Genomic DNA, 14,778 nt, shown 5'->3' on the forward strand with positions numbered 1-14,778 from the left:
GGAGGGATTTATTGAAAAGTTTTAACCAGAGGAGTGACACAATCAATCATTGAAACAGAGAAGGAACACTATCAAATTGTGTGTGTGTGTGTGTGTGTGTGACATTTGAGTAGTAGGGAATTTCCTGTTTAAGAAAAAGTATACAATTTACACATAAGTCCTCTTACCTTACAAAAAAGTAAAGCATCTGGAAGGGCAAAGAGAAAAATGCGGAAGCCCCCTCAACACACCCCACTCCCTGCCCCTTCCCCGATGTGGCCATTGTCAACAGTTTGGTGTTCATTATTCCAGTTTCTTTCTACACATATGCAAAAATACATGCATAAATTATGCCTATGTATTTTTACATGTAAACTAAACTTTGTGTTTCTTTCTCTGATCAATATCTCCATGTCAGTATACATAAAACTACTAACATAAAAGTGTTATTTTTTGCTTTTGTGTTTGGAACACTGTTCTAGAAAATCAAATCTGCCTAGGAGGAGCTAGAGTGGTTTAGAAAGTGTGTGCCGCCATCATCAATGGACTATAGAAGAATAAGGACAAAAGCAGGGAAGATGAGTTAGAGAGATGGAGATATTTTCTTAGCAGAAAGGCTGAGAACCGAGGAGAGAGACTAGACTAATTTGAAATGAAAAATGAGATGTTGAAGGCCAGTGAGACATACAACGAGGAACTGGAGAGAGGCCTAGATCCAACTGTTCTTAAGGAAGGTATTAGAAAAGGGGGTGATGTCTTAGTTGTGTGAGATCAGAGGTGGTGAGGGGAAGCACATACTGCTCATCTGACAAGAACAGCAGCCTGGCGTGTGACTGCAAAGGGACCGAGGACCCAGGAAGCTCTGGAGATGCGATTTTTAAAGCCACAGACACGTTTTGGAGTAGGAGTAATTGGGGAACATTCCCTTAAAATACGACCGCAGTGCCAAGTGGTTACAGAAAATCTGGGTATGTTTGAGAGGGGAAGGCTAGAGATAGCAATGTAAATACTCAAAATGCTATTAACTGAGTTTCAAGTTCTCTGTAGGTGGAAATACAGAAATTGCTGGGTCCTTAAGGAGCATCCCTGAGAAATGTATAGAATATGGGATCTAGGGAAGGCCCAGTCAAGATGAGATCTGTTGGAGAGGAGCCAGACAGCACGTGGGTGGATCAAGCCCCAGCCTGGGTTAGACGCTGGCCTGACAAAATAGCTCCTGATGGTTCTATGCAGGGAGGTAAGTTAATATTTGTGACACACTTAGAACAGGGAGTCAAAAGTGATATGTATGTGGTAAGGGATAAATATGTTTGTGCTAAAATAAGTTAAGTTAAAATGAACATTTTTATTTGCATAGTAGATAGAATTGACAGATCCCGGACTCATCGATTTCATCTCTCTCACTGTGGGAAGCCCAACAAGACAAAATCTAGAGAAGTACATTAGGAAAACAAATGTCTGTGCAGAAAATAAAAGAAATCATAAAAGGCAGTCCCATTCACCATTATGTATTCACAGCCTAGCCCTACAAGTGTTAGAGACGAGGGAGATCAACTCAGGAAGCAGGATAGAGGCAGCTCTTAGTAGGAAAAAAGGAGACAGGAGTAGCACATCCTTCTTTTTTTTTTTTCTTTTATTTATTTATTATTATTATACTTTAGGTTTTAGGGTACATGTACGCAATGTGCAGGTTAGTTACATATGTATACATGTGCCATGCTGGTGCACTGCACCCACTAACTTGTCATCTGGCATTAGGTATATCTCCCAGTGCTATCCTTCCCCCGTCCCCCCACCCCACAACAGTCCCCAGAGTGTGATGATCCCCTTCCTGTGTCCATGTGTTCTCATTGTTCAATTCCCACCTATGAGTGAGAATATGCGGTGTTTGGTTTTCTGTTCTTGCGATAGTTTACTGAGAATGATGATTTCCAATTTCATCCATGTCCCTATAAAGGACATGAACTCATCATTTTTTATGGCTGCATAGTATTCCATGGTGTATATGACATCCTTCTAAATAGAAAAAATATAGCAGAAAGAAAGGGGATTGAAAGCCATGAGCACTCCAAAATGAGGGAGGAGGGTATGTCAAGAAACATATGAGCAGTGCTGGCCTTCACCAGGGTTTGGGAAGGTGATTGATTCTCCAGCAGAAACAAATGTGAGGGGGAGGGGGAAGCTTCTCCAAGAAGCAGGCTCCATAGCTCCAAGCAGGTTCTGCCCCATGGCAGGACTGCAAACACCTGCACACAGGTGAGAGTGTCTGGGGACAGCTGGTCAACCAAGAGGGTGGGCCTTGAATGTTACTGCTGTGATGGGATGATCATGCTAAGCAGGTTTCTCAACTTCACAGGAAGGCAGTGATGCCTCCAAGTCTCATTGTTTGAGATAGGAAAGAGCAGGCAGAGATGGCGTTTCCCCTAGGTAGTGGAAACAGCACCATCCTTAACGTGGATGGGGGAGTTACCCAGTTGAATTCAAGTGCAGACGTTGTGGATTTCAGACCCACAGGCACAGACCGGCTTCCTGGAATGACCAAAACCAAAAGGATTTTCCCATCCTCCTCCTTCACTCAGATATCACCGAGGGTCCTCTGTGGCTTTTGGAAACATTAAAAAGTGTACTTTAACATAATTTTGCCTGAGAAAATTTCCTTGTTTTCTAAATGTTATGAGGGAAAGCCCAGTACTTTAATAATTGCATCGATTCCTTGAATCGCTGGATCTAAAAACTGAGGAACATCAAATAATTACCAATGTGCTAACACAACCTTCAGATAACCTGGAGGAATCAATTCCAGTGAGCATTCTCAGGCTGCAGCTGCAGAGGGAACCCTGACTCCACCAGGCATCTAGAACATTCCTGGATGAGAAGAAGCTGAATAACAAGTAAGGGAAGATGGGTTGGGACTTTACCTTAAAGAATACATATAATTTCTTTGGATTTTTCATCCAATTCTGCTTTACATTTGATTCCCTTGTGTTTCAATGTCTTGAACATCAACTGATTAGGGACTTTGATTTTGCCCCCAAAATATATAATAGGAGAGGATTAACATTCAAATGTGGGGTGTATTAATCCATTTTCATGCTGGTGATAAAAACATACCAGAGACTGGGTAATTTATAAAGAAAAAGAGGTTTTATGGACACACAGTTCCACGTGTCTGGGGAGGCCTCACAATCATGGCAGAAGGCAAAAGGCACGTCTTACATGGTGGCAGACAAGAGAGAAATGAGAACCAAGTGAAATGGCTTTCCCTTATAAAACCATCAGATCTCATGAGACTTATTCATGACCACAAGAACAGTATGAGGAAAACTGCCCCCATGATTCAATTATCTCCCACCAGGTCCCTCCCACGATATGCGGAAATTATGGGAGCTACAATTCAAGATAAAATTTGGGTAGGGACACAGTCAAACCATATCACAGGGACATCTCCATTTTGTTAGCAGATGGTTATTGGAACATCTCTCAGGGCCATCAAGTTGCATAATCCTAGCAGGCACAATTCACACTGCTCATCAAGATAGGTTAAGTAATGCCAACATCACAAATGAACCCTGAAATTGCAGTAGCTTAACAGTGTAAAAAATTGTCACTGGTTCTTGTCATAGAACATCATTATAAGGGCAAGGGTCTGTGCAGGGTCCCGGTCCCTTCATCTCAGGACACCTCCCTCCTAAACACACGGCCACCTCCTGGGGTCAAGTCTACAGCACCATCAAGGGCTTCAAGGAAGATTCAGAAAAAGCAAACATTGTTTTTGGGGACGTGGTCTTAAAAATGAGAGCAGAGCTTCCCCCAAGGACTGTTCATCCCCCTAGGGGTCAGCCTATGCTGACTGTAGGCTTAATGGTCAAGCCCAGTGGGTTAGGGAATCAAAAACTGAGGTAAGCTAACAGGAAACATTTGTTCCCAACTTCTGATATTTCCTCCTACATGCAGGGAACACCATTAATGTAACATTTCTAGCTTCTCTCTACCTCCTCACTTACCCTTTGCCATGGGCAAAGAAGTAACCTATGTTATAGGTTCAGGGAAGAAGCTGGCCTGCATAACTCAGCAATCAACTCCTTCCCTCTGCCCCTGGACCCAGCCTGCTGGTGGAGCACAGGATCCTGCCTGCTCTTCCAAGCTGTACATTTGTATGGACGAGACCCCACATGGTGTCTGCTGCTTGCGGCCAGGTAGGAAGGCCTAATTCCAGCTTCAGTACTGGAAACCTTGTTGATACTGATATGCCTACATCTGCCTTACTGATACAACAGGGGACATTTTGGTCTTCATTTGTTTAACTACTCTTTTGTCTTACATCTGGATTCAGAGTGAGAATGTCAATCTCAATAGGCAGCTTCCAGAAACAATCTGGTTGGGATTCAGATTAGCTTTGTATTGAACTTATAAGTTAATTTGGGGCAGGGTTGGGGAAGGAATTGGTAGTTTGATAATACTGAATCTTTCCATTAGGACATAGTCTTTTCTATATTTAATTTTATCTATCTTCTTTTATTTCTTTCATGAATGTTTTATAGCTATCTTCACAGAGGTCTTACACATTTTCTACCTATTGGATACAATGTTCACTCTTCAGGTGATGGGTTCACTAGAAGTCCAGACTTCACCACTACATAATACATACATGTAAGAAACCTGCACTTGTACCTCCTAAATCCTTAAAAATAAAACTTTAAAAATAAATAAGACTTTAAAAAAAATAAGTTTTTGGCAAGACCTAACCAGAAAAATGAGAAGACAGAGATATGACACTAAAAAAGAGAAATGAAGATAGTAAAGAGATTCTTAAAATTACCACACAAATATATAATGTTTAAATTTATGCCAGAAAACTTGAAGGTTTTTATGAAACAGATAATTTCCCAGAATGTACATTTTAGAACTGGATAAAATCTAAATATACAAATAACTGTGAAATAAATTCTGCAATGTGCTCCATGTTTATTGCAGCACTATTCAAAAAAGCCAAGATTTGGAGCAACCTAAGTGTCTGTCAACAAACGAATGGATAAAGAAAATGGGATACATATACACAATAGGGTACTATTCAGCCATAAAAAAAAAAAAATGAGTTTGGGAGGCTGAGGCGGGCGGATCACGAGGTCAAGAGATCGAGACCATCCTGGCCAACATGGTGAAACCCCGTCTCCACTAAAAACACAAAAATTAGCTGGGCGTGGTGGCGGGTGCTTATAGTCCCAGCTACTCGGGAGTCTGAGGCAGGAGAATCAATTGAACCCAGGAGGCTAAGGTTGCAGTGAGCTGAGATCACACCACCGCACTCCAGCCTGGCGACAGAGCAAGACTCCGTCTCAGAAAAAAAAAAAAAAAAAAAAAAAAAGAATGAGGTCCTGTCATCTGCAACAACATGGCTGGAACTGGAGGTCATTATGTTAAGGGAAATAAGCCAGCCACAGGATAAACTAAATGTTCTCACTTATTTGTGTGAGCTAAGAAAATTAAAACAATTGAACTCATAGAGATAGAGAGTAGAATGATGGTTAGCAAAAGCTGGGAACAGCATTTGGGGAAAGGGGTGTAGGGATGGGTAATGAGTACAAAAATATAGTTAGCGAGAATGAATAAGATCTAGTATTTGATAGCACAACAGGATGACTATAGTCAATAATTTATTAAATGTTTAAAAATAAGAGTATAGTTGTTTATAACATATAGAAACAGGAAATGCTTGAGGTGATGGATACCACATTTACCCTGATGTATTATACATTTTATGCCTGTAGCAAAAGATCTCATGTACCCCATAAGTATATACACCTACTGTGTACCCACAAAAGTTAAAAAATATATAAATTGTATGAGTAGTTTAAAAAAACCTCTTTCTTAAAGAAAAAAAGAAACTGGAACCATAATTCTCTTTAATGTATTTATTATTCTTAACTGGTTTGGGATTAGTGTTATTTCTGGCCTTGCAGAAGTACAGATGTCTATATTTTCCAATGCTCTGGAAGTTTTATTTTATGGTAGTAAAATATACCAAAAAATTTACTATTATTGACATTTAGCATATTCACAACGTTGTGTAGCAATCACTACTCTCTAGTTCCAGAACATTTTCTGATTTTCTGGAATGATTTCTGTAACACAGAACTCTCTCATTTGAAGGTAACTTTATGTCCAACACTTTCTATGCCCATCAAATTTCATTTCTATTGGTCTCCTTCCTCTGTTTCTAAGAGAGATGGAGTGTTCTCCATTTACGACTACAGAAATTATGCATTCTTCTCATATATATATATTTTTATAGAGGTGGGGTCTTGCCATGTTGCCCAGGCTGGTCTCTAACTCCCGAGCTCAGGCACTTCTCCCACCTTAGCCTCCCAGAGTGTTGGGATTACAGACGTTGAGCCACCATGCCCGCCCCTCCTCTCATATTTCTAACAGTTCTCACTTTATATATTTCATAGCATGTGGGCATGTCTACCTAAGTTTGCGATCAAAATATTAAATTCTATTCTGATTAGCTTTCTCAATCCAATCTGATCACCTCAATCTATTATTAGGTAAATTTAATCCACTTATATTTCTTTTGACTGTTGATATGTTTGGATGTTTGTCCCCTCCAAATCTCATGTTGAAATGTGATCCCCAACGTTGGAGGTGGGGCCTGGTGGGAGCTGTTAGGTCATGGGGGGCAGATTCCATGGTGCTTAGATTGCTTGGTGTTGTCCTCAGGATGAGTGGGTTCTCCCTCTGAGTTCACGTGAGATCTGGTTGTTTAAAAGTGTGCGGCACCTCCCCACCTCTCTCTTGCTCCTGCTCTCACAATGTGATGTGTCTGCTCCCCTTCACCTTCCACCGTGATTGGAAGCTTCCTGAAGCCTTCACCAGGAGCATGCCAGCACCATGCTTCCTATACAGCCTGCAGAACCGTGAGCCAATAAACCTCTTATAAATTACCCAGTCTCAGGTACTCCTTTATAGTAACACACAAATGGACACACACCAGCCATCTAATTTTGTTTCTTATTTGCCAAGATTTCCTGTTGTTCTCCCCATCCCCAACTGTTCTTTCCTTATGTTGGATTTTGTTGGTCTTTGCTGTCTTCCCTTTAATGTTTTAGATGTTGGACATCCTTTCTTTTCTCCCAGTGGTCATCCGAAATGCTTAACATGCATATTTAAATGTTACTTTTCTACCAGCATATTAATCAGTGCCGACCCCGTAAATCAAAAATTTCAGCTCGACTTCACTATTTTCGTAGTTTCTCCATCACTGATCACTCCCACCCCTGCTCCCATGTTAAGATCATTGCGGGTATGACAGATTCATTCATTCACTGAGTGGGCAGTGAATGAGCACATACCAGGAACTGGGCAAATTCAAAGCTCTGGGCATGCAGCACTGAATGTTTCTTACAGAATTCCTACCTTCACAGAAAGAGACAAAAATAGCAAAAATGTATTCTATGTTAGTAGTTCCCCAATACGGGATGGCCTCATTGGGAAGGTGACTTACGGGTAGCAAGAGAACATCAGAGTGTGGGAGAGTCCAAGGGATGAGCACTCCTGGCATGAGGGGCAGCAGGCCTGAGTGGGCACTTGCCTGGCAGGGTCCAGGAAGCTGATGGGCAGTGAGCAAGCGGGCCACTGGCCTTAGCCAAGGCCGCATGCTTAGCCCAGGTCAGTGGAGTATGGGAAGCGTGGTGGGAAACGCTGCAGGGAATCAATCAGGCTGGCTGCTCCAAACCGCTCCTCCTGGTGATCATCCAGATAAATGCCCCAGGTCCCTTCCGCCCTTTGCAGCCACCGTGAAGCTCAGAGTCCCCCCAAACTATCTTCCCTTGGTGGCAGGCTTCTCTGCACATTCTGAGCTGTTTTCCTCCATATTTGTTCTCCTGCACGTCCAATGCAGTCTGCCTTTTTATCCTCAGGAATTCTGCAACATGTTAATATATTCCACTTTTATGGTTTTGTTCTTATTTCTTTTCCAAAACTATCCATTTTAAGCAGCTAGTCCCCAGAGATGACTAGCCACACTACCTTATCTCGAAACAATGCTATGAATACTCACCAACAAAACAATACATGCATTATAAGTTTTATTTATAAGACTGAAACAGACAAGAATATTAGTTTGGGGGTTTTTTCGAATTTAAATTAACTAATAAAGTGGGCAGAATGACACAAAAGCTGCTATTTACAAAAGACAAGTATATGATTGAAGAAGGTCAGTTTTTATTCCAAAACAGGAATAATGAGATATACAAAGTGATCATTTTATAAACATTGATCTAAATATTTAATACTCGTGGACTTTTTTTCTTAGGAAAAAAAGATTGACATCAACTCTTCAGCATCATCTTTTACAATCATTTATTCTTGGATTGTTATCCATTAGAGTGCTTATAAATGTCTAGGATAGATGTGTAAGAATGCATTCTGAGGCCAGGCGCAGTGGCTCATGCCTGTAATCCCAGCACTTTGGGAAGATGAGGTGGGCAGATCACCTGAGGCCAGGAGTTCACAAGACCAGCCTGGCCAACATGGCGAAACCCCATCTCTACTAAAAAAAAAATACAAAAATTAGCTGGGCATGGTGGTGGGTGCCCATAATCCCAGCTACTCGGGAGGCTGAGGCTGGAGAATCACTTGAACCCAGGAGGCAGAGGTTGCAGTGAGCCGAGATCATTGCACCATTGCACTCCAGCCTGGGCAGCAAGAGTGAAACTCCGTCTCGAAAAAAAAAAAAAAGAATGCATTCTGATGATTAAATTGAACTGTCTTTAAACTTTTCCTTCAAGTTATGTGCCACTTCAAAAACAGTGTGGCATTGAGGGTAGGCGAGTGGGAGAAGGGAGACCTGGACTGCAGAGTCCAGAAGCCAGAAATTTGAACTGTACTTCCAGCTCTTTCTAGCAGTGAGAACTTGGAAAGGTAGACTCTTTGCATCTCAACCTTCTCATCTTTCAAAGGGGACTAATAATTCCAATCACACAAGAAAGGACTGAACAAGATGAACAAGATGATCACTGTCCAGGCGCCAGGCAATGGGTGGCCTCTCAACTGTGGCTTTAAAAACCATTCTGGGCCGGGCGCGGTGGCTCACACCTGTCATCCCAGCACTTCGGGAGGCCGAGGCGGGCGGATCATGAGGTCAGGAGATCGAGACCATCCTGGCTAACATGGTGAAACCCCGTCTCTACTAAAAAATACAAAAAATTAGCTGGGCGTGGTGGTGGGCGCCTGTAGTCCCAGCTACTAGGGAGGCTGAGGCAGGAGAATGGCGTGAACCCGGGAGGCGGAGCTTGCAGTGAGCCGAGATCGCACCACTGCACTCCAGCCTGGGCGACAGAGCGAGACTCCTTCTCAAAAACAAACAAACAAACAAACAAACAAAAAAACATTCTGTCAGTGTGTGAAGGGGTGAGCCCTAAGAAATATATCTCCCTGCCTCCTTCTCTCTTCTGTTCCCACCTCCTCTCTAGTCAAGTGAGATTCTTCCCTGAGGAACCAAACATTAGTAAGAGAAAATGAGCTACTTTAGGAACTGAAAACTAAACTCCAGTAAATTACAGTCATAAGTCTAGTTCTCATCAACTATTTTATATATCACTTTGGTTGTTTTCATTGTTTGTTTCAAGTAAGCAATGTAGTCCTTTCTCCTTTGTAAGGCTAATTTTAGGTCAACCTCTGTTAGCCTTATTTCCTCCCCCCAACCCCCCCCCCAAAAAACCCTTTTAGTTTTAAAGAAAGCTTCTTTGCATTTTTGCCCTTTCTAAGAGGTAGGGTATTTACCCTATATTATTTTAATAGGATCATATTTGCTCTGAAGTAAATCAATTTGTTTAACTTTATTAAATTTGATGCCTTTGGGCTAGCCTCTGAAACAGCAAACTTATAGGCAATTAAATAATTGTTATTAAAACGATCTACTTATTTTTTCTTGTCTCCAGCCTTTACAGTTAAAATGTTCCTTTGGAATATTGCTTTGTAGGAGGTTACAGGGGAACCTACTTGGCTGAAATCCCATCTACTGAAATACTGGCACCACTACAAAATAACCCAAGATTCTTTAGAACTAAGAGAATAAAATCAGGTTTGTCCATGGAAGCACACGAATGGCAGGACAGGAAGTAAATCTCTGTTCCTCGTGAAATGGGCTTTAAAACAGCCCAGGGCAATGGGCTGGCCCAGAACTTGGGAGTCTCAAGTTTTCATTCCCACCCACTGCGGAGTCTTTTTCTGGCTCCCAGGACCACAGCCTCCAGGGCCCATGTGTACTAGGAGGGGCTGCGCCTGGACAGTCCCTGGGGTCCATTCCAGTCAAACGCCCCACAGTTCCAGGCCTCCCTTTAGCCTCAACAGCATGAGGGCTCTGAGCACTCATCTCTTCCAGAAAACTCGCCGCTGTCTTCCTCAGATGTGTCGTCCGGTCAGAAAAAAGAGCGGCCGGTCTTCCCTGGCATTGGCGGTCTGGAACTCATCGCGCAGCCGGAACTGCCACTCATCCTCGAGCTCCAGGCGGACGACCGTCTGGCGCAGTGAGCTCCGGTCCTGACAGATGACACACAAGGTCGCACCTGCGTGGACAACGGCAGAGGTGTGGGAAGGGAAAAGGTGAGTTTATCCAGAAGAAAGCGGCTGCCTGGATTCTACTTGCAATGACAAAACAGGGCGCTGCTGGGAAGGGCAGAGACGGCGTCCAAGTCGGCCTCTTGCTTCTTTCGGGATGATGTACAATCAGCGAGACAGGAGTGTGGCTGGGATGTGGCAGGTGTGCGGGGGAGAAAACACGGAGGCAGAAGGAAAGCTGAGCAGGGACTGAACCGAGGTGCGGAGAGGAAGGAGAGAGGCTGGTCGAATCGCAAACCAAGCATCCTCAGCCCCAGCTGGTAGCTCACATACCCCACCCTACCTACCCCACCTTACAGCTCCATCCCCCTCTTCTGCCATCCATCCAGGCCTGGGGCAGCCCCCACTGTCCCACGTGCCAGCCACAAGAATTCTCCTTCCTCTCAAGTCCCAGCACGTGGTGACACCTCAACCCGGTCTCCTCCACACTTTCCCTCTCTGCTCCCTCCCCACCTTTGTGTCCAGTCCTCCCTTTAGATGAAATGTTTCCCAAGGCAGAGACTGCTGTAGAAACCTCTTGATCTTTCCCAAGGCCTTAGATGCTGCTGGTGCTCATTCAGTGCCTGCTAGAGGGGAAGGTCAGAGCCAAGGGCCACCAAGGAAAGCGAAGGTCAGCTAGGGATCTGAGCAGGATTGGAAATGCAGACTGGAAATCGTGTTTTCAAGTCATGCAGAACAAGTGCTTGTTATTCTCAACCAAGCTGGTGCAGACAAGAGGAAGACTGGTGTAAAAGCCAAGGTGGTGCGGCACCTCCCAGGACGAGGAGGAAGACTCGTCTACCAGGAGGAAGAGTGTCAGCAACGACTGGGACACTGATGTGAAGGATTTGGGTTGGAAAAGAACACAGATGGCTGGTGCGGTGGCTCACGCTGGTAATCTCAACACTTTGGGAGGCTGAGGCAGGTGGATCACCTGAGGTCGGGAGTTCGAGACCAGCCTGGCCAACATGGCGAAACCCTGTCTCTACTAAAAATAAAAAATTAGCTGGGCGTGGTGGCGGGGACCTGTAATCCCAGATACTCAGGAGGCTGAGGCACGAGAATCACTTGAACCCGGGAGGCAGAAGTTGCAGTGAGCCAAGATCGTGCCACTGCACTCCAGCCAAGGTGACAGAGCGAGACTCCATCTCAAAAAAAAGAAAGAAAGAAAGAAAGAAAAGAAACACAAAGGCTAAAAAATGTCTGCAATTCATCTAAAAGAAAGGGGGATGTGTCTTGCCTCTACCCAAACAGGTAAAGGGGAAAGAGAGCCCCCGGGGATCAAATCCCAGCTCTCTTGCACTTCGCTGGGTGGCTGAGGCAGTCACTTCCCGCTCTGATCCTCAGTTTACCCATGGGCAAATAAAGACTAGGACCAAAGGTCCCCTCCTCAGGGTACCCGGTGACTACAGCCATTGAAGACAAGGTGCAGAGTTAAGAGTACAAAAGTTACCTTTCAGAAAATGAAACTTTTTCAAAAAGCTAGCTCCCACAAAAGAGTCACAGAGGTACAGCAGCAGCCCACTGAACAGCAAGTCCGAGCAGCTGATGTTTAAAGAGTGGGGCCTGGAGCTCACATAGCAAACAGAAATCTGAAAAAGAAGAAATCCAAGAGAGGGCACCGTTTTCTATGAAATGCTCAGTAACGTTATACTACAGGTTTGCATCTAGTAAATACCAACTGCTTGGTCCAGCTCAAGATTTTTGGGGGGCCAGAGACAATATTTTCATGTTATTTCCAAATCTGTATCTGCAAAATAAATTCTGGAAGTTTTATCCAGATTTATCTAGTCATGAGTTCATCTGAGAATCAGAATATTTAGGCCGAGTGTGGTGGCTCACACTTGTAATCCCAGCATTTTGGGAGGCCGAGGCGGGTGGATCCCCTGAGGTCAGGAGTTGGAGACCAGCCTGGCCAGCATGGTGAAACCCTGTCTCTACTAAAAATACAAAAATTAGCCAGGCATGGTGGCATGTGCCTGTAATCCCAGCCACTTGGGAGGCTGAGGCAGGAGAATCACTTGAATCCGGGAGGCAGAGGTTGCAGTGAGCTGAGATTGTGCCATTGCACTGCAGCCTGGGCAACAAGAGCGAAACTCCATCTCAAAAAAAAAAAAAAAATGTTTGGGCATCAGAATTGGGCTGACTTCCTATCTTCTTACTTCCGGGCAAAGCACCTCAGCTCTCTCAGCTGAACAGCAAAAGCTATAAAGTGGGGTCAACCCCAAGATGAAGGAGTTGAGGACTTAGGATTCAGAGTACCAGATTCCAGCCCATTGGTTCTAGAGATTTCTCTGAATTAGGGATTCGACAGCACCCTCTCTGAAAGTCACCTGAGATCCCAGGTTCAGGTAACAGTCGACAGACAGCACTGGGTGGTCATGGTTCTTCAGGGACAGCGGGAAGAAGAGGTGGCTGTGGTGCTGCAGGAACTTCTCCAGCAGGAGCTGGGCGGGCGCCGCGAGGAACGTGTGCTTGCTGTCTGGGGCACAGATGTACTGGGCCGGCACGACCGCCGCAGAGTTATCAGACACCTGCATGGGAAGGGGGGTGTCAGGCCACTGCCGCCCTGAAGAGCGAGGACCTTCCCACGGCTTCTGGGCTGCACTGGTGGCCCAGGCATGGAAGCTTGTGTCGCTCAGGGGAATGAACTGAGAACACATACTTCAAGAATAAACTTCTCTGTTGAGAAAGATTAGGTTTTACTCAAAGGAAACATGAAAGAGACATGTCAAAACGAATCAACGCAATCAGTAAGAATTATAGACACTGATCATTCCATGCCGGAAACCGGCTTTCTGGTCTAGAGAAAACAAGAGAACCCGTGGATCTGGGGGATGCAAGCCTCTGGGAGTGGCCAGCTCCCCACCAAAGATCCTGTCCCCGTCCCGCCCAGCCCCGGGGCTCTTCCCACCCACAGCCGGCATCTGAGCCACAGGCTCTTGCTCCATCACCAACACGTTTACATCTACGTAAATGACTCTCGCTGGCTTCCCTCCTGTGAGTCCTAGAGAAAAGTCTGGAACTTTCCCATAGCTGGGAAGGCCTGCCTACTTCCCCAGCTCCTCTCCATCATCCTCCTTCCCTTCCTCCATACCGACCTCCTGGCTCCTACCCTTCTGCACCTTCACCCACTGAAGGCATCCTGTCCCTGCCCCTGCCTCTGACCCTGCCCATGTCCCTGCCCCTGCCTCTGTCCCTGCCCCTGCCCCTACCCCTGCCCATGTCCCTGTCCCTGCCTCTGTCCCTGCCCCTGCCTCTGCCCCTGCCTCTGTCCCTGCCCATGTCCCTGCCCCTGCCCCTGCCCCTGCCTCTACCCCTGCCCCTGCCTCTACCCCTGCCCATGTCCCTGTCCCTGCCTCTGTCCCTGCCCCTGCCTCTGTCCCTGCCCCTGCCTCTGCCCCTGCCTCTGTCCCTGCCCATGTCCCTGCCCCTGCCTCTGTCCCTGCCCCTGCCTCTACCCCTGCCCCTGCCTCTACCCCTGCCCATGTCCCTGTCCCTGCCTCTGTCCCTGCCCCTGCCTCTGTCCCTGCCCCTGCCTCTGTCCCTGCCCATGTCCCTGCCCCTGCCTCTACCCCTGCCCATGTCCCTGCCCCTGCCTCTGCCCCTGCCCCTGCCTCTGTCCCTGCCCCTGCCCCTGCCTCTGCCCCTGCCTCTGTCCCTGCCCCTGCCTCTGTCCCTGTCCCTGCCTCTGTCCCTGTCCCTGCCTCTGCCCCTGCCTCTACCCCTGCCCATGTCCCTGCCCCTGCCTCTGCCCATGCCCCTGCCCATGCCCCTGCCTGGGCACACGGCTCACTCTCTTCCTCCAGGTCTCTGCTTTAACATCACTTCCCCAGGGACTCCCACAGACTCAGGTCTCCCCGCGACACACTTCACCTTTGTGGTGCTTCTCCCGATGGCCCTTAACTAGCCATGTGTCTAACATCTGCCCCAGCTGCTGGGCTGTGTACTCCTGAGCATGGGGATTGGCTGCTCACTAAATATTTAGTGAAGAAATGAAAACAATGCAGTGATTTCACTCACATGAAAGATTATAAGACATGACTAGCTTTCTTATGTATAACCAATATGCAATTGAACATAACAGAAAATTAAGATTATGTTCAAATAATAAAGATAAAATACCTAAGAGTTTAAAAATGACACTGAAGGACATAAAAGAAAAGTTCATTTTAAAGGCACATCTGGCCCTTTGGTGGA

General features: G+C 45.7%; 1 protein-coding gene across 9 annotated transcripts in view; it reads right to left on the bottom strand.

The window, feature by feature from the left end:
- Positions 1-8,042: 8,042 nt before the first annotated feature.
- GREB1 (growth regulating estrogen receptor binding 1) overlaps positions 8,043-14,778 on the bottom strand; it is a 161,376-nt gene continuing 154,640 nt past the window's right edge. For 6 of the 9 annotated variants that reach the window (XM_063648958.1, XM_063648961.1, XM_063648959.1 and 3 more), the window contains 3 exons: positions 12,912-13,112; positions 12,032-12,170; positions 8,059-10,547 (listed from right to left, as the gene is read on the bottom strand). In XM_063648958.1, coding sequence (XP_063505028.1) covers positions 10,384-10,547; positions 12,032-12,170; positions 12,912-13,112 — 504 coding nt within the window. In that variant the 3' untranslated portion in view covers positions 8,059-10,383. Of the gene's footprint in view, positions 10,548-12,031; positions 12,171-12,911; positions 13,113-14,778 lie in introns of all 9 variants that reach the window. The other 3 variants (XM_063648957.1, XM_063648955.1, XM_063648960.1) reach the window with 2 other exon arrangements.

The sequence above is a fragment of the Pongo pygmaeus genome, chromosome 12 (genome assembly GCF_028885625.2).
Source record: "Pongo pygmaeus isolate AG05252 chromosome 12, NHGRI_mPonPyg2-v2.0_pri, whole genome shotgun sequence".
Lineage (NCBI taxonomy): Eukaryota > Metazoa > Chordata > Mammalia > Primates > Hominidae > Pongo > Pongo pygmaeus.